At 37.2% G+C, this 19,102-nt stretch overlaps 1 protein-coding gene across 1 annotated transcript in view; it reads left to right on the top strand.

The window, feature by feature from the left end:
- The first annotated feature begins 12,488 nt into the window (after nt 1–12,488).
- The window catches only part of LOC125249757 (NACHT, LRR and PYD domains-containing protein 3-like), a 31,933-nt gene continuing 25,319 nt past the window's right edge, over nt 12,489–19,102 (top strand). Inside the window, exons 1-2 of the mRNA XM_048162137.1 lie at nt 12,489–12,729; nt 16,096–16,192. Of these exons, the coding sequence (XP_048018094.1) occupies nt 12,504–12,729; nt 16,096–16,192 (323 nt within the window). The 5' untranslated portion in view covers nt 12,489–12,503. The remainder of the gene's footprint in view (nt 12,730–16,095; nt 16,193–19,102) is intronic.

The raw sequence follows: 19,102 nt of genomic DNA on the forward strand, positions 1-19,102 counted from the left end.
CACGCTGGGTTTTCTCCTAGGGTTTTTTTTCCACCCCTGGGAGTCAGCCGAATTGCTTAATGTGCACCATCTTGAATGTTACATATTACCACGCTTGCTTGTAAGTTTGTGCTTCTAATATGTAAAGCTGCTTTGAAAAATTACCAATTGTAAAAAGTGCTATATAAATAAATTTGACTTGACTTGACTTGACTTGACCTGTTCTTTCCTCTGAGAAAACAGAGAAAGAGAAGCCAATGCTGAAACACTCAGATGGCAAACGTGTCTGTTTTTATTGCCTGACCAGGTCTCATTTCTGACTGCAAAGCGTGGAAAGTTTGCTGCTGAAAAGTGTAGCTTTTGCTCAGCTGGTTCTGTCTCTGAATCATTTCCACAGCTCCAGAATTCTGTTACCAACCCTCCTTCCTGTTAACTGGCTCTGTGTCTCTTTCAGCTGACTTACTTGGCCGACCTGTATCCATTTTGCAAGATACAGGGACAGCTCACTCCTTTATTCTAGCTGACACCTTACCTTTCTCACCCAAAACTGTTAAAGTACTGTTAGATACTGTCTACTTGAAATCTGACTTGGTCACAGGTCCCGCTCACATTGGAGTAAGGTCTGAACTGCCAGTGGAAGGCATAAGTCTCATCCTTGGAAATGACCTGGCTGGAGGTAAAGTGTTCCCTTGGCCTGATGTGTCAGGACAGGCAGATGTTGCTGCTCATTTCCCTGCTGCTTTCCCTGCATGTGCTTGAGTAACAGCACAAGCTTAAAAGTGGGATGATGTTGTGAACCTCACTGATTCATTTATGAACCCCGTGTCAGATGTTTCAGAGTGCACACTGTTCATTAAACCTGAATTGTCTTCCTCTTATGAAAATGCTAGCTCTGAGTCGGCCACAACTTCCATAGAAGCTGGAAAGAAGAGTTTAACTGCTGCACAAAAGGCTGATCCATCTTTGTCATTCTGTCTAGATACTGCTGTCAATCTGGAAAAAGCCCCTGGTGGTCCAGTTACTTATTATTGAGATGATGGTATACTCATGAGATGTTGGCGGCCGCAAGTGAATGTTAATTGTGTTAGCGGTGCATCAGTTTGTTCTACCTTCTATTTAAGGCCCTCAGGTGCTGAGGCTGGCACATGAGCACCCCCTGTCTGGTCACCTTGGTATTACTAAAACCTATAAGCGCATCTTAAAGTACTACTTCTAGCCTGGGCTGAGGAACTGTGTAGTGAAGTACTGTCGAGCTTGCCATGAATGCCAAATTTCAGGTAAGCCTAACCAGACTGTTCCCTCTGCTCCTCTTCATCTTATACCAGTGATGAGTGAGCCGTTTGAAGGCCTGATATTTTTTTTTTTTTTGGATTGTGTTGGACCCTTGCCCATGTCAAAATCTGGGCATCAGTATATTTTAACTCTGTGTGCTGCCACACAGTTCCCAGAAGCTGTTCCCTTGCGTTCTCTAAAAGCTAACGTCATAGTCAAAGAGATCATCAAGTTCTGTTCGATGTTTGGACTACCAAAGGCCATTCAAACTGACCAGGGCTCCAATTTCACCTCAAAGCTGTTTGCTCAAGTTTTGAAAGAGTTAGGAGTTTCTCACCAAATGTCTAGCGCATATCACCCAGAGTCACAAGGGGCATTAGAGCGTTTCCACCAGAATCTAAAGTCTATGCTCCGTACATACTGTGTGAGTACTGGCAAGGACTGGGCAGAAGGTTTGCCTTTGCTGATGTTTGCTGGTCCCTACAATGTTGAGAAAAAGCTAAGTGAGACTATGTCATTTCTACCACAGATCCTTGGAGAAAGAGCAGAGTTTGTCTCATTAATATGTTAAAATCTTATGTAGGTAAGTGTGAAGCAGAAGTTACATCTAATAGGGAAGATGTGTCTGTTAATCCTGCTGCTGTGGTGCCTGCTGCTCTTTGCTCTCCTGTTGATGACCCGGATGTGGGAAAATTACCTGTTGAACGCTTCCAGAAATCAACCGTGTTGAGAACTTGATGACTACCTTGGATACTTGCCTCAGGGTCAAAAAGAAGCTCTTATTCAGTTGATTAATAAGTACCCCTTGCTCTTTTCTGATGCTCCTGGCAGAACCTCTATAATAAAACATGATGTTGATGTAGGTAATAGCCCCCCTATAAAGGAACACCTGTACCGCGTTAACCCTCAAAAACGTGAAGTAATGAGAAAGGAGGTTGAGTATCTTTTGAAGCATGGTCTTGCCACACCTAGCCATAGTCCTTGGAGCTCTCCTTGCTTATTTGTGCCTAAACAAGACTTGACATTCTGTTTTTTGCACAGACTATCGCAAAGTAAATAGTGTGACAAAGCCAGATTCCTTTCCTCTGCCCAGAATGGAGGATTGTGTAGATAGAATCGGTAGTGCACACTTTGTGACCAAGCTTGACCCACTGAAAGGTTATTGGAAAGTGCCATTAACTACCTGTGCCTCTGAGATCTCTGCCTTCAGATCTCTGCCTTCGTGACTCCTGATAATCTGCTGCAGTATTCTGTTATGGCCTTCGGGATGCGCAATGCTCCCGCAACATTCCAAAGGTTGATGCAACGAGTGTTGTCAGAAATCCCCAACTGTGAAGCCTACTTAGTTGATGTTGTAATCTACTCTGACACTTGGGAAGAGCATCTTAGTAGCCTTGATAAAGTGTTTAATGCATTGGCCAATGCTTCACTAACCCTTATCCTGCTTAAATGTGAGTTTGCTAAAGCAGTTGTTACCTATTTAGGTAAAAAGGTAGGGCAGTGTCAAGTTAAACCTGTGGAAGCTAAGGTAGCAGCTATCTTGTACTTTTCTCCACCCTGTAATAAAAGAGTTGCGGCGATTTCCTGGGAATGGTAGGATACTACCAGAGCTTCTGTAGGAACTTTGCTAAAGTGGTCACTCCTTTGACTGACCTACTTGGTACAGCCAAGAAGTTTTTTTGGTCCCATGAAAGTGAGTCTTTCTTTAACGCTGCCAAAGATCTCTTAAGTAGTGCTCCTGTACTTTTTGCTCCTTGTTTCACTCTCCCATTTAAGCTGCAGGTAGACGCCAGTTCTTCAGGTGCCAGAGCAGTGTTACTGCAGGAAGATGCTTGTGGCATTGAACATCCTGAAAGTTACTTTTCTAAAAAGTTCACCAGTCCTCAGCAAAAGTACAGTACGATTGAGAAGGAAGCCCTAGCCCTGGTGTTAGCTTTGCAACACTTTCAAGTTTACGTTGGTGGTAGCAATCATCCCATCACTGTCTATACAGACCATAATCCTCTTGTTTTTCTGGATCGGATGTGAAATTCAAATCGGCGCCTAATGAGGTGGTCACTAACTATTCAAGAATACAACTTGAATATCCAGTATTGTAAAGGCTCTGAGAATACTGTAGCTGATGCCCTTTCGAGAGTACATTCAGCTGTGGAGTAAAAGTTTTGTACAGTTTATTTTCAAGACATTAGTTGATGCTTAACTTATGGGTGAGGGTGTTATGTTCCATGATTGTGTCATATGGTAGTATATTCTGTTCTGTGTGCTGTTTTTTTCCCCCTTTTCTCTGTGTGTCTCTCTGCTGCTCTACGAGGTGCTGGAGAGAGAGAGATGATTGTTCACACCTGATGCTCGTTGTGGCTGCATGCTCAAAAGAAGCTCTCAGAGTCATTCAAACTGAAGCCTGTCTTCCAGAGTGTTGTGTCTCTCACCTGCTCTGTTTGTTTCTCTGAGTTGTGTGTAAATAATTGTGTGAGACGGTGTACATTTGCTACAAAGTTAATAGGCTTATTGTAGCCTAATGAGTTTTACCATCTGCTCATTGTTATCATCTTCATTCTCACATGTGCTGGAAGCTGTATGGAGGTGGGTGCCTATTTAATTTTTGTATTAACTTTTCTCCTGTTTTGGGGTAGTTAGGGAATTGGTGTACATTTCTCTTGTTTTCTTTTAGTAGTTTAAGTAGTTTTTACTCCTTAACTAGTCAGAGGGTACTTTTTGTTTATTTTTTGGCATTACCCTCCTGAAGTCTGTTTTGCTTCCTCTTTGATTTATTTTGTCTAAAATATCTTTTGTTAATAAACCTTTTGAGCTATAATTTTATGTCTGTTGTGCAGTGCAGGGCAGGGGACGGGCACACTTACTCACCCCAACATTCCATATATTTTTTTACTGTTACTCCTTTACCCTAGACCAGGGGTAGGCAAGTTCGGTCCTAGAGAGCCGCTGTCCTGCAGAGTTTAGCTCCAACCCTGAAAAAAACCTTCAGCTGCCTATAGCCTTAATAATCCTGAAGAGCTTGATTAGCTTGTTCAGGTGTGTTTAAGGTTGGAGCTAAACTCAGCAGGACAGCAGCTCTCTAGGACCGAACTTGCCAACCACTAGACAAACCTTAAACCTGGGATGTAACAGTACATATTTTTCGAAATGTATTAAAATGCAATTCAATATATTTTTAATGCACTTCAAATAAGCATGTTGGGAAAACAAATGTATTATTAACTCTCTGAGGTCTGAAAACGCGCCGGCACGTTTTGCAGGTTTTTTTTCACATTGCAGCAAAACAGACTTAAAATACTCCGTCATTTTTTGTCATAGAGACATAAGTAATATATCAATTGAAACTATAGAATATCTTCTTTTATTTGTATACACTCAGAGTAAAAACAAAATGTTGTGCTTTTTGTAAAATAAAGAAAACATGATGCATGATTTCTCCTCTCCCTCTGAACGAAGTCCAATCTGATAGTGCTCAGAAAATGAACTGTAACTTAGTGAATACTAATCACAGAAAAATTACACTTATGTCTAAAAAAAACGTTAAGATGTCAGGTTTTAAATCATGTAAGTCAAATCGAAAACAAACCTTCTGTGTTTATGTAATCTGTATGAAAAGAGAGCCATGTCAGAAGTCTGTGATTCAGCTCATTATCCGCTAATGCGGCCATGCCCACGGAGCCAGCGCTATTCAGACGCAAATTCAGAGGCAATATATAGCGCTATTCAGACACAAATTCAGTCAATACATGCATTCATCGTCTCAATCGTGTATTTATTGTCTTGAAAAGTGTTTATCTGGATGTAAAAGTCATGGTTAGGGAGCTCTAGAAGACATGCAGTTAGTTCCTGGTTTCTTTTCTTCTATAGATGAATTTTAGATGAGTTTTTGTTTCTTTAGCGCCCTCCGGCTGCAGTATGAATTGGAAACTCCATTCATGGAATAGCCTCTTCTTCTTTTAGATGAATTTGTGGACTAAAAATGCACAGAGAGCGCCCTCTGACTTCAAGTATGAATTGAAAACACCAGCGCTCATAGTAATGACAATGAATATTAAATAAATATAACTCCTCTGTATAGAAAATTGACATAAGCATATGAGAATCCAATATTTCTCCAAATGTGCATGCTTTTAAACTAAAAGCCTATATTCAGACTCTTTGCATCACAGAAATACATTATATTTTAAAGTATAATATAAAACCATTACTTTATATTGTAATAATATTTTTTGTATGTTTCATATAGCATGATGAGCTTGAGACATCACAGAAGGTTTTTTTCACAGCCTACCTGACTGAAATGCCTCATTAATATGCAAGTCATTTCAGCTCATTACTATGCAATTCTTTTATCTTCTCAGGTGAGAATGGCCCATTATTCAGTGGTGATTCACGCCTCCACGCATACTGTGTTTCTTGGCAAAAAGTGTCTTACAAATACTAAATCAATATATTGTTTTATATGAAGGAGTAGGCAGCATAATTTTTACATAACTTTGAAGCAAAAACTCTAGTCTACAACCTCCAATTAGGGCTGGGCGATGTATCGACGGCGATACATATCGATATTGAACGCGATATTGCGTGGCTTATCAGTGATCTACGGCTCTGTCTATTAAATGCCGCTCCATTTGAAAGCAGGTGATGGCGATTTAGCGGTAATCAGGGAACCGGCTTTACTGAAGAAATGCGCGTGACAAAAGCATTCGATACATCGCCCAGCCCTACCTCCAATACCCTAAAGTATTGTAAACACAGATTTACTATACTTTTTTTGGCCTTATTTCAGTGACTTAAGTTTTTTGTTTTTTCAATAACCACGCATAAATGCTATTCCTTCAAAAACACAAACATGTACATACATGTTCCTCACATATTATTGTAGCCTAGTTTGTGCTGAATACAGTGTAATGACACTTTTTCCATTAATATGTTTATGAACAACTGAAAAAAGCACAAATGTCAGGGCATGTCAAAACTTCTCCAGGCCACAAATCAGCCTCAGACTCCAGAGGGTTAACATACTACTTGCACTAAGTATATTTTTAATACATTTAAAACTATGTCTTTTTCACCTGAGTATGAACATCAGGAATTGAGGAAGATTTTGGAAGAAAAGTTAGTTGCTTTTATAGCAGCAGTGCATCATTTGGATTTAATACAGTTAAAGTGGGAATAAGTCAGAGATGAGCTCAATGTGTAGTCGAGTCAGGATTCGGCATGAGCGGGTTTATAATAATAATGTTCCTTCAGTGAAATGCGAGAAGTCTATTTTCAAACAGAGAGGACTTTAAAGGGTCATGAAACCCCCCTGTTTTAGCCTGGTCGTTCACACCTCTGAGCTGGAAAATCTCTGCAAAAGTGGGAGTGTGTGTGTGTGTGTGTGTGTCACCAACGATATGTCTCTGAATGACAAGAGACCGAGGCGAGAGAAGTGATACTTAAAGATTGACGAGCATCACTATAATGAATATAATGTATAGTGAATGATGAATAATGAATTTATGAATTCACTACGTTTATGTTGTTTACATTATATGCACTTAGGTGCCTATTGCCAACAAAAACAGACATTTAAAGCAGTTTTACTCACCACCTGTGGTTCCGACTCATGACCGGGATCATTATCGCTGTGACCGCTCCATCTTTCAGTTTCAAATGATCTGTAAATCCAGCGTAGAACTGGGCCTTGTTTATAAAACCATAAGCGCCATTCCTGAGGGCTCAAGCATCCATGGAAAAATATGAGATATTCTCCATTCATTTTAACCAATAAAAAAATTGACTGCAACTATCAGACACGACTTTATCCTTATTTTGATAGTTAATTTAAGGGGGTTTCTATGGTTATTTTAATGATAATTATCGAGAGCGCATCAATGTAATGCGTGAGCACAAATCTCTCAGCTCCACTTAACGCTGGGTCCTTTGGGAAGCAAGGTTATCTTTCCCTCACAACCAAAAACATAATTCTTTGGTGGCATTGTTTTTTTCGTGGTCTAAAAACAAAATGACAAATCTTTCTTGAGCAAGTCCTACGCAGGGCTACTGATGACTTCTGTAACCCAAACGAAGCACATTGATGGGCGTCCGGGGGAAGTGCCCGTACAAGGAATTCCACCCTTTATTACATAATAAAGGGCCATACTCAAAGAAAAAAAAAGCCAGAAGGTTGAGAGCAATCTGAAGAATATTGTTATGGCCACCATGATAATTATTTGTTTATATTCTTTTTGTATAATTTACTTATGTATTTTATGTATATTCCTGTTTAATTTTATTGGTGGATTTGTAACGTTGGCGTCCCCCTCAGGTGAAACACATTTAAGTATCAACAGAAAATGGCATCAGGGGGAGCGAATCAGTTTTCAACAGCTGTGAAAATGTGCGTACATGCTGGTGCATACAAAATGGAAAATAAACTCTAAATGAAGGAATGACTGCTGGATCGCTTGTACTGCTTGTTGATACTAGCCCCTGAATGGTAGAAGTCAAGTTCAAAAATTCTGATGCTTCTACAAGTATTTTTGGTTAAAAAATCTTTAAAAAAAAGGCAATCTAAACATAATGGAGCATTCACTCTCGTGTAATAGATGTTTCCTTCATACTTGAAGATGGAGGGCGCTGACTCACAGAAAGTCCAAAACGGTTTTAGCTAATTTTGCTATTCATTGTAGCAGCACCTAATAATTAACGCAGAAATGCATTCACTGATGAAATGTGAAGACAATAAACACATGACTGTGACAAGATATGGTTTATGTGTGTTTTTATGTGTGTTTTCAAGCCATCTCAGGGTATTTATTGACAGTAAAGTTTAGAGAATACGAATCTGACATCACGCTGCATTGAGTTCTGGGTAACTTCTTTGTTTATCCGCCATATTGACAGGATCGCACAGCCATTCCGTCATTGAGTTTAGTGCAGTAATTTGTTTTCTATCATGATTGTGAAAAATGTCACCATTGTATGTCATTAATGCTGCATCGAATAATGGCGAATAGTAACTCAGATCGTCGTTCTGAGAGAAAACGTGGACACTGAAAAATGTTTCGCCTTCTCTATGCGTAAAAACACCAAGGGAAGCAGGTCGAGGAGATGATGAGAATACGCCAGATGGCAAATCTTTTAGTAATGGCACTGATTAAACCCATTGCTTATCACCCAATAAAAGAATCACATTGCTAAGTGTTTTTGAAAGTTTTGATTTTGTTTGGTTTAATAATTAACATTATTACTGTCAAGAGAAATGGAGTGTTCTCTTCCAAACAATTTGATAAAGATTTTAAAAGATATAATAAAAAGCAGAAAATTGCTAAACTTGAAGAATCTCTGGGGTCTATGAAGTTTTCATAAATGAGACATGCAAAAACACATGCTGTGGGCTCAAGTGAAGTGTATACCACATCCTGTAAAAATGATGTTGCTTTATGTGTGTAGGTGAGCATGGGTTCTGGGGAGAGAAATATTGTTGTGTGTAACTGATAGGAATGAAGACAGTTAGGAAATAAATGTCTAGCAAGGTAGAAATCTGATAAAAATGTATAATAAAGAAATGTGTGTATTGCTTAGGCCATTGCTTCGAATATAAATGCATAGACGCAAGTAAAAAAAAAAAGGTGATAGACAAGTAACCTAGCAATTGACGCAAGTAGAAACCACATGTGCGTAAATGAAGAGATAAAGTGCGTCAAAAGAGAATACAAATATTGGGGCCTTTTTAGCTCTCTGAAGAGAATAGAAGTAGTAGTTGTAGTAGGAGTAATAGAATAGTTGTGTAGTTTTGCTGATGAAAGAAAGAGCATACAAGCAAGCAGCAAGCGGAAGTCAACGCCATACCACAACCCTCAGAAGATCAAAGAAGACACCTGATTTTATTAGAGAAGAACATATACTGAATAGAGAAGAGGGTAAGCTTTAAAATGTAATTATTTATCTGGCCCATGAAACTTCCAGCTTAGCTGGCATAAAGTGGTGTATTTAGCTTTTGCCTTTGCAAGAAATAATAAAATGAGAATGGGGACTGCCCTCAAACTCTGATAGTATTGTCTCAGTCTGTTTATTGTTGTAGAGTGAAAATCCATTTGGGGTATCAGAAGTTGATTGTCTGAAAAAGATAGATTTTTATAAAGATATCCCGACGGACTTTACAAAGTCAGTCAAGGTTGCTAACCAGTCGCAACAGAGTGGGCCGTGGGAGTGCATTAGCAGGCATAGCTGTCCTCTAAGGGCGAAGAGCCAGCTGTGGTGCACTGAACGGAAGGCTAACCCACCCCACCCAGGTAGGCTTGGTTGATATCTGAACCGTAGGCCTAGGAGGTACGGTAGTGATCAGAAGTAGACCCTGAGATAATATAATCTAAAAAGAAAATATTATATGCCTACCTGACTCCTCCTGAATCTTTAAAGGTAAACCTTTTACAGGAGTTGAGTAATATGAATAGAGGAAGTGGCTCGTGACCAAGATAGTGTTACGTGGTCGCGGCAGAAACCACCCATCGGGTGACGCGGCACATTACCTTTTGCGAGTCTGACTCTCACTCCGGTCACGAATGAGCAGAACTTGAACGGGGGCATTAAAATGCTTAACAAGAAAAACGCTTCATGTGGCTTAATGCACCGAGACAAACACTAAATTCTATACATATCTGTTAAAGCATACTGTGTGGAGATACGGATATGAGCCCAAAATATAAACATAACATGTTTACATGTTAAGCAGTTTCCACTCAGGTAAAGAAAACGCTTAATGCACTTAGACTGATATTAAAGAGACCAAATTCTATTTACTAATAAAGCACATACGTGCAGAAAAATAGATGAGACCAAAATATAAACTTTCAATGTCACTTAAAATGCCTAAACCATTTGAAGCATTTTCTTCATAACGGTTTTATAAAGGGAAGAAATTGCTTAATGCGTAATTAAATGCGCTGTGTTCATATTCAGGGCTCATCTGCACATCTTTTAATATCACTGTCTTAGTACACTTTTTAAAATGTCCCCTTGCAGGGAGCCTCTACTAAACTGTTCACAAGCTCCTAGGGTTTTGATTTTGGTTGTTATTTTGTTGAAATCAATATAAAAATACAGTGTGTTCGTGTCTGTTTGCTGAATGTGAACCATAATCTCCGATTCTCCTCCTCTGTGATCATGGAAAAGGGCAATATTTACAATTACAACAGTTGTAGGCCTACTCAATATGCTTGTTTAGGCGTCATTTAAACGTTTACAACAAATAATTGAATCGACTTCTCTCAGCGTGTTGAACACATCGATTTATTTGGATATTCATATGATGGCTGCGACACGATAAACAGATCAACATTGTAAACAAAATTCTACAAAATTTAAGTGAAAAAAATAAAATTATCATGTGATGCGATAAAATAGCTTCTATTCCCTGCAAATGATACCATTAAAAATGTGAACGTTCCACTTAATGGCAAAAACAAAACAAAAGGCAAGCAAGAATCAGTATTAAAGGTGCTACAGAGGATCTTTTCGTCGACTGAGAAACTGAGACTGTTAGTGAGTTTTTGAAATGAGCGAATGCGTAAGAACAGCCCCCCTCCTTCACAGCTCATTTAGAGGGAACGCCTCCCAAAACTCGTGCACGAGTATTGGAACACGAGTGTTTGTTTACCACCGGCATTCGCTGTGTCGTGTTAAAGGTCCCGTTTTTCGTGGTTTTTTGAAGCTTTGATTGTGTTTAGTGTGCAATATAACATGTGTTCATGTTTCGCGTGTAAAAAAACCCCAGTATTTTTCACATAATTTACTTATCTGTATACCGCTGTTTCCACTGTCATAAAAACGGGCTGATGACTTCCTTGTTCTATGAAGTCCCTCCTTCAGAAATACGTAACGAGTTCTGATTGTGCCAGCGGTTCCTGTGTTGTGATTCGACAGCTCTGAGCGCACCGTGCCCGGAAAGGTCACGCCTCTTACCATAACGTGGAGATGCACGCGCTCAGTGTTATTGTAAACATGTCTTTAATTTTACCCTATCAATTTGAGCCGGAATCAGACCCGGTGATTGGACTGCGGGATGAAAATAACAGCGTTTCGACGACATGGCGACAAACACACTCTACAAACCCAACTCTTGTGGGCGGAGGTTAGTCAAAAAACTGTTTTAGTGACGTCATTAAAGAAGGAAGTAGAGGGATGTAGTCCAAACTGGTCGTTCGATGTAGGCGACTTCTGTTAAATAAAATATCTCGCTTGGCATTGAACTTTGAGCTTTAAAATTTTACAGATTTTATTTATACTCTAACAACAACATTACACACTAACTAAAGTTTGAAACATGGGATCACGAAGAACGGGACCTTTAATGGATTCATTATGTCGGACTCACCGCAGGTAATATTGCTAAATATTATTACAAATTAAAATATCTGTTTTCTGTGTGAATATATGTTAAAATGTAATTTATTCCAATGAACAAAGCTGATTTTCAGCATCATTAGTCCAGTCTTCAGCGTCACACGATCCTTAAGAAATCATTCTAATATGATGATTTGCTGCTCAAGAAACATTTCAGTTTATTACCAGTTTCTTAAAGTTGTATTTTTTTTCTGGATTTTTTGATTAATAGAAATTTCAGAGAAAGTGTCAGTGTCAGCGCGAGAATGACAGGCGAACAGCACCTAACCGACAAGTGCCACAGGAAAAGTATCGACCAAAAGAAAGGGCTATAACGAAAAAAAAAAAAAAAAACGCTGGATCATTAGAGAGCTAAAACGAATTAATATCGGCCTTGCTTTTTCATGCTGGAGACTGATGAAACTGTGGGAGTCAAAGAGTCTGAAAGGTGATGCCACGGTTGCAGTATTTCTTTTGGACAGGTAGGCACAAGCGGTTGAACTGCTGTAGTAACGTTGACTATTTTAACCATGTTTTAAAATTGTTTTTTTAAATAAACTGCTTTTAAATTTAGGTTAAAATCAAACGCTCTGTGTGAATCTCTGGTATCTGTTTTATGTTTGTGTTTTTATTTATTTTATTTTTTTAATGTATTTTTATGTATTGATGTAGTTTGTGATTGTAAAGCACTTTGGGCAAATGATTTGCAATATAAACATCACCTTTCAAAGCGCTTCTTCAACGACAGTATTCTATAAAAATTAAGGCTATATAATTTGCATTCTGATTCTGACATCCAAAGGCACAACAAAACATTTTTCTCTTATTCTATGGATTTTGCCCATTTCCCCCCCTCTTGTTACGGCGATTTTTCTGCAACCATCATGCGCGCAGCTGTAAGTGATGTAACTGTGACTTCTGCTCCAAATGACCATATATGGTTCGCTTTCACTTCCGGTCTGCGACGTGTGCAGCTGTGGGCTGAAAAACTTGTGGCTCATTTTATCAAACAGCTGCACAACTTGAGCTCTGCACTGCAGAATTGTTCGAGAAGTCGTGCTGCAGTGTTTGAGGTGTTTATCAAAGTCTGTGTGCGTCCATTCGAGAAAGGTGAGTTAAATATTATTCCTTTATTGTTTAAGATTGATTAGATATCTGCATATCTAGAAATAATCGAGTATTTTAGTAAGAAATCCACCCGAGAGAAATTATGAGTCACGCAGACTCCTTTGTCATTAACAAGTGAGCAAAACGTCATTGTGGAATGCTATAATGTAGAAATTCATATGTAAATGAGTAGTGATTTATAATTTGTCAGAGGAGGGAAGAAAAGTTAGAGAGAACATCAAATCAAAAAATACGGAGGAGAGGATGAACAACAAAATGTCCCTTTTAATATGGGAGAATTTAAAAGAGCATTAGCTAAAAGTAGGAAAACAACCTTTTTATGCGGAAAAATTTAAATATAGAGAGGTTAAAAAGAAGTTGCTTAATAAAGTATGGGAAGAAGGGAAACTCCCTGAGAGCTGGAAGCAGGGGCTTAGTCATCATTTCAGAAGTGAGGGGGACAGAAATGTCAGTGTTATACTAGTTTTTATGATCTTTTTTTTCTTATCTCTTGCTATTAATTTGCTGAGAAATCCAATACACTGCTGAACAATAACCACAAATTTATGAAAATTTCATGATTGGTTTATGTACAAACTAGGGCTGAACTCCCCCCACCCCCCATTCCCCGCATCCCCCACATATTCTACGCTTATGGCTGGGAGGAAGTGATAATTATTCTGATAAGTAAACCAGTACAGGATGCTGGTAAGCCATCAAACTACAGGCCTATAGTGTTGACTTCGCATATGTAAACTGAAGGAAAGAATGGTCAGTATTATTTATTTATAAGAGTTAATGTATTTCTTGGAGAAAAGAGGCATGATAACGGAATCTGGATTTAGGAGAGGAAGGGACACAATGGATGCAGTGTTGTGTTCAGAGGATGAAGGAAGGAAAGCCCAAGTACATAAAAAGTCTGTGGTGTCAGTATTTTTTGATGTGGAAAAGGCATATGATATGTTATGGAGAGATGGGCTAATGATTAAACTTCACAAGACGGGAATAGGAGGGAAAGTTTTTTCATGGACTTTCTAAAAGGAAGATCTATTAAAGTTAAAATAGGAGCAGAAATTTTAAACACCCTGTATAGGTCTGGTAGTGATACTTCTCCCCTACATCAACCTCACATGACATGATGACAAGTTAGTCAGGAGATGATAATAACTGCATGGAATCTAGGGATCAAGAGGGTGAAAACAGCGGCGAGAGAAGGGAAACTGAATGGGAGGAAAGGAAAGAGAATGGGAGGATGTGATGAAGGAAATACAATTAAGAAGGCAGCTAGATGTAAGAGATAGAAAAATGATACAGATACTCTAGGTAGCAAAAAAGTAGCAAAAGTGGTACAAGTGGAAGGGAGTTTATCTGGAGTTTCTCTTACAATCAATATGAAAGAAACAGTAGAGAATTTGAGGGTGCGAAATAAATTGGTTAAAAAAAATGCCAAAAGAATGACAAGGGGAATTGAGAAAAGGAAGAGGGAGTCCATTTTGATTGAATTTGACTCAAATTATCCACCTAAGGAGTTATACTTTGGGTTCATTAATCATAAAATAAGGGAGTACATTACTAAGCCTGTAAGATGATATAACTGCAAGAATTTGAAACAGAAGATGTGCTAGATGGGGATCATATGGGAAATGTACAACACATTGGTTGAGTATTATATTAATGAGTTGGCATTCTCTTTGCCTTTTCTTTCCTCCTCTGATAAATTATAAATTAAAGTACTATTCTTTTACATATCAATTTGGACAGAACAAATAATTAATTTTCAGTTTTGATGATACAAGAACAACACATACAAACAACGTGCATAAGCATTCTACAATGACTTATGAAAAAAAAAAAATACTATGGAAGTCAATGGGGACCATAAACGGTTTGGTTACAAACATTCTTCAAAATATCTTCTATTGTGTTTAGCAGAACAAAGAAACTCATATAGGTTTAGAATAACTTGAGGGTGAGTAAATGATTTTATTTTTGGGTAAACTATCTCTTTAAGTAATGTAGTTAACTAATGTAACAAATGAAACCTTATTGTAAAGTGTTACCATTGTCTTTTTACATGAAGTATGTTGCACATGTTTATTTTGAATTTTTTTTTTAATAAAAAGTATATTTGCATATATCCATACACTTTGTCTTTTAGTATTTGTTACAAAATGAACATGAACTCAATATTATCTCAAAATGGCCTGCAGTCAAATGGAAAATACTTTAGTTAATTGATCAAAGTGAATATCAATAAATAACCAGATCATGTATTTTTAATAATTAATGTGTTGTTATTAAATATTGTACATGTAATCCTACTAAATCCATGCAAAAATAGCTCATATTACATCAAACATAACAAAAAAACTGTAGGTTGCAGAAATAGTGATTTATAATATATTATTTGTCAGAGTACGGAAGAAAAGGCAGAGAGAACATCAAATAAAAAAATATGGAGACTCTAAGAGGAAAGGAAAATTATGAGAATGAACATTATTATGGGACAAGGAAGGAAGTGATAATTATACCGATAAGTAATATGGAGGATAAATGTAAAAAAGTGTTAAACATTATGAAGTGCCTCGCAGTAGTGGAATGGGGTGCAGATATTGAATCATTAAAATATTGCTGCTGTCAATTGATTAAAAAAATAACTAATTAATCACACATTTTTCTGTAATTAATCCCGATTAAATGCACCTAACATCAAATTTTTATATATTTTTATATTGTAATATTTAATCTCCAATTGTAGAAACAACATAAAAATAGTATATATTTGATCTAACGTGCATGAAATATCCAGAGTCAAAGCAGTTATCAAACACTTCACAGTTCTAACTGCATTAATATCTACATTAATTTTTATTAAAGCTACACGTTATTCAGTCAAGAGCAGTGAGTGGCATGTTTTCTCTGCAGCCGGCCTTATGTTGTTTTCAGCCAACTTTCACCTGAGGATGTGGATGTTATTGTTTTTCTCAACATGAACATGTGAAGCAATATAAACACGATAACCATATGATATGTACGTTCTGTACAATAATTGGCACAGTCTGCTTTATTATTGCTTTTTTTCCCTGTTCGCTCTGCTTGAGCTTAAATGCTTTTTTTATATTTTTGTTTACACATATTGTTTGTTTTCTGCTAAAGGAAAACGTCAATATTTATAACGTAAGCTTGTTGTGTATATTGCCTATTCGTAAGCTTGTTCTGAGACATGAGGATTTGAGAAGCTGTATCTTGTAATAGTTTGTTCAGGTGTGGTGGCTTCCTCATATTAATGTGAACCTCTGGAGGACATTTTAAGTTGAAGGTTGTTTCATTTAATCATTTAATTTTGTGTCTAAATGTTTTTTCATGCAGAGTCAGTGGAGGAGATAGAACTCATCGGATTCACCTGCAGCTTCATCATGGCTGATTCACAAGGATCCAGAGATGGAGATTTTTCTCCAGGATGCAGGTACTTTCAACAAATATTGTATTACATCACAGAAAAGATCACAGTTTTTTTTCCCTCCTACTGATCACAAAAGCAGTTTACAAAAAAAGTCTGCTTTTTTTTCTGTTTTGTTTTGTTTTGTTTTAAAGACACAAGGGCTGGACGATTATGGCCTAAAATCACAACCTTGATTAATTGAACATTTTACCTTGATTACGATTAATGGACGATTTTTTTTTTTGCCCTCATATTTCACTGACAAGGTTTGTATTGTAAATATGATTGACTATTAAAGGTGGGATATTTTTTCCTATTGAAAGAGTGATATAACAGCTCACTTTCAGCAGTTATTTTATCTATGGTTCATAACATTTCTTACCAATTTCTGCTCGTTGTAAATCAGATAAAGATAAATTAGTACAGTACCAGTACGAGTGATTGCGTGTGTGAATTAGTCATACCGTCTCTCTATTAATTGTGAAGCTGTGGGTTGTAAATAGTTCCTTATATATAATATAATGATATAATAATACACATCTGGTCGTCTAAAATCACTTGAATGTCCAAACTGACAAACCTTAAAACAAATAAAGTTGTACAACTGACAAATTTTAGTGAAGACGCAAAGGCTTACCGCTCACCGAGTCACATGACTACACACGCGGTAGTATGTTTTTAAGGGGGAAGTATTAACAGGATTAAAAAACCGAAATAACCGACATGGGAAAATTACATTGGTTAGAGGTTCTGAATTTCGGTTTCGATTACTTTTCGATTAATCGTCCAGCCCTATAATGTAGTGAGGGCATAGAGGGACAGTGCTGTTTGACAAACAAACATTTGGTTTGAGGGCACTTTATAGCTTTCTGGTCATGATGTCACCCGCCTATGATGTTCCATTGGTCTGATATCACACATGCTTCAAGATGCCATCACACAAAGGCATTCCCACAGCATCATTCTCGTCACAGCCCGAGTTCCCTTGAAAGGGATCCAGAGAAATCATCTATTTTAACCAGTGTAATGTCCTGTGTTATTGTGTCGCCTGTCAATGACATCATATCCGTGTTACCCTCGATTTATGGTTTTACTTTCGTAAAAACAGTATGAGCATGTGCACGGTTTCATTAAAATGAAATCAAATAATGTGAATTTAATTGATCAAACCTAACTGTAACAAATGTTCAAGTTTAGGGAAGCAGGAGGTGGACATCATACATTACTATAATCTTAAAATAAACATAATCAACAAAATGAAAGGAGTGGCAGTGGCCGACTGCAGCATAAAGGCATAATAAAAACAACAGAGTAAAATGTCCCATACCACAGTAACATTTATAAACATACATTTTTAATACATCCATGAACATGATTTCTGAGATCCATCAGATTGCTTTCCATTGGCTGTGGAGGTGAAGACCACAACTTCCCTGATTCCACGCTCATTCACAGCATCATCAAGCTATGCCTTTTGTTATTATTTTAAATAAGTGAACTCTAGCGGTGAAACTTGCATACTGTCCCTTTATCAACATGAAATATTAAATAAAAAGTTAATAAAATTTGATGAATGTGTTTATAGCAGTGGTGGACGAAGTACACAAATCAAGAACTTGAGTAAAGGTACAGATACGTATCATAAAATATTACTCAGGTGAAAGTATTTAGTGCTCCTTTTCAATTTTACTTGAGTGAAAGTACAAAAGTACTTGATTTTTAATGTACTTGAGTAAAAAAAGTACTGATTGATGAATGTTTATTTTGTAATTATATAGAGGCCACATAATTTAATTTTATATGAGATATTTTATATAATCCTATTGCTCAAAATAATTATGAATGATTATGAATTGTCAAATAGCCAGCACTAGTCTGTTTGTCAACACACAAAACATTATGTATCTGCATCCACTAATAATCTTCCATCCATACTATGTAAAAACAGACTAAATACATAACATTAAAAAAAAATTGCTGCAGCAGCAGGGAAGATGAAAGTGCATGTGTTATTTTAATTGGTGTTAGAGTTGCACGATTCTGGATAAAATGAGAATCAAGATTTTTGTTTCTTTCAAATAGAAATCATGATTATCCGATGATTCTGAATAGACAACTAAACAAAATAACGTATTATTATTTACCAGAGGACAAAATATTAATTGCTGCAGTCTATTTAAAAATATTTAATTAATTAATTAATTATAAAAAATGGGTTTGAATGAATGATTTAATGACTCACTCATAACTATTTCACTTGTTTCATTACTGGATGAATCAATGTTTTTGAACTAATCTTTTGAATGAATCATTCAATGTCAAATACATTTAACAATAACTTGTCGCCTCCTTGTGGCATAACGATGTAATGGATACAATCGTCATTTGAAGCGGCAAGTTAGTTTTAAAATGTTATTTGATCTGTTTGAATCAAGATCTGTAGACTTACTGATGTGGACGTGTTGCATTAAAGCATTTTAGTGGGCTTAAACAGATCGCCCTTTACAGCAGATTTAGTTCAAAAACAACTAATCTAAATATGATTTTCAGTTACAATAATTAATCCTAAAATTCAACATTAGTAGGCCGACTTGCTTTCCGCCATCAGTCGTGCGCGCTCTCAGAGGATCACCCAGTTCTTGGCTTGTAAATTCATTCACTGAAGAGTCACTCTGAAGTCTGAACGGATTATTGAATCAGTTGTTGACTCGAGAACAGCTGCAATACGATCAGTCCAATTCACAAATGAATTGTTGATGTGATTTGTGAAACGATTTAACAGGATGATTGAAAAGAATCAGCTCGTGCACGAATCAGACACCGATTTTGCATCCCTGAGCATGTGACGATTTCTTCATTTTGAAATAAGGAGTAAGTATATATGTTTTAATAAATGTAGTAGAGTAAAAAGTACGATCTTATGCTTTGGAATGT

This window comes from Megalobrama amblycephala, linkage group LG16, assembly GCF_018812025.1.
Source record: "Megalobrama amblycephala isolate DHTTF-2021 linkage group LG16, ASM1881202v1, whole genome shotgun sequence".
Classification (NCBI taxonomy): domain Eukaryota; kingdom Metazoa; phylum Chordata; class Actinopteri; order Cypriniformes; family Xenocyprididae; genus Megalobrama; species Megalobrama amblycephala.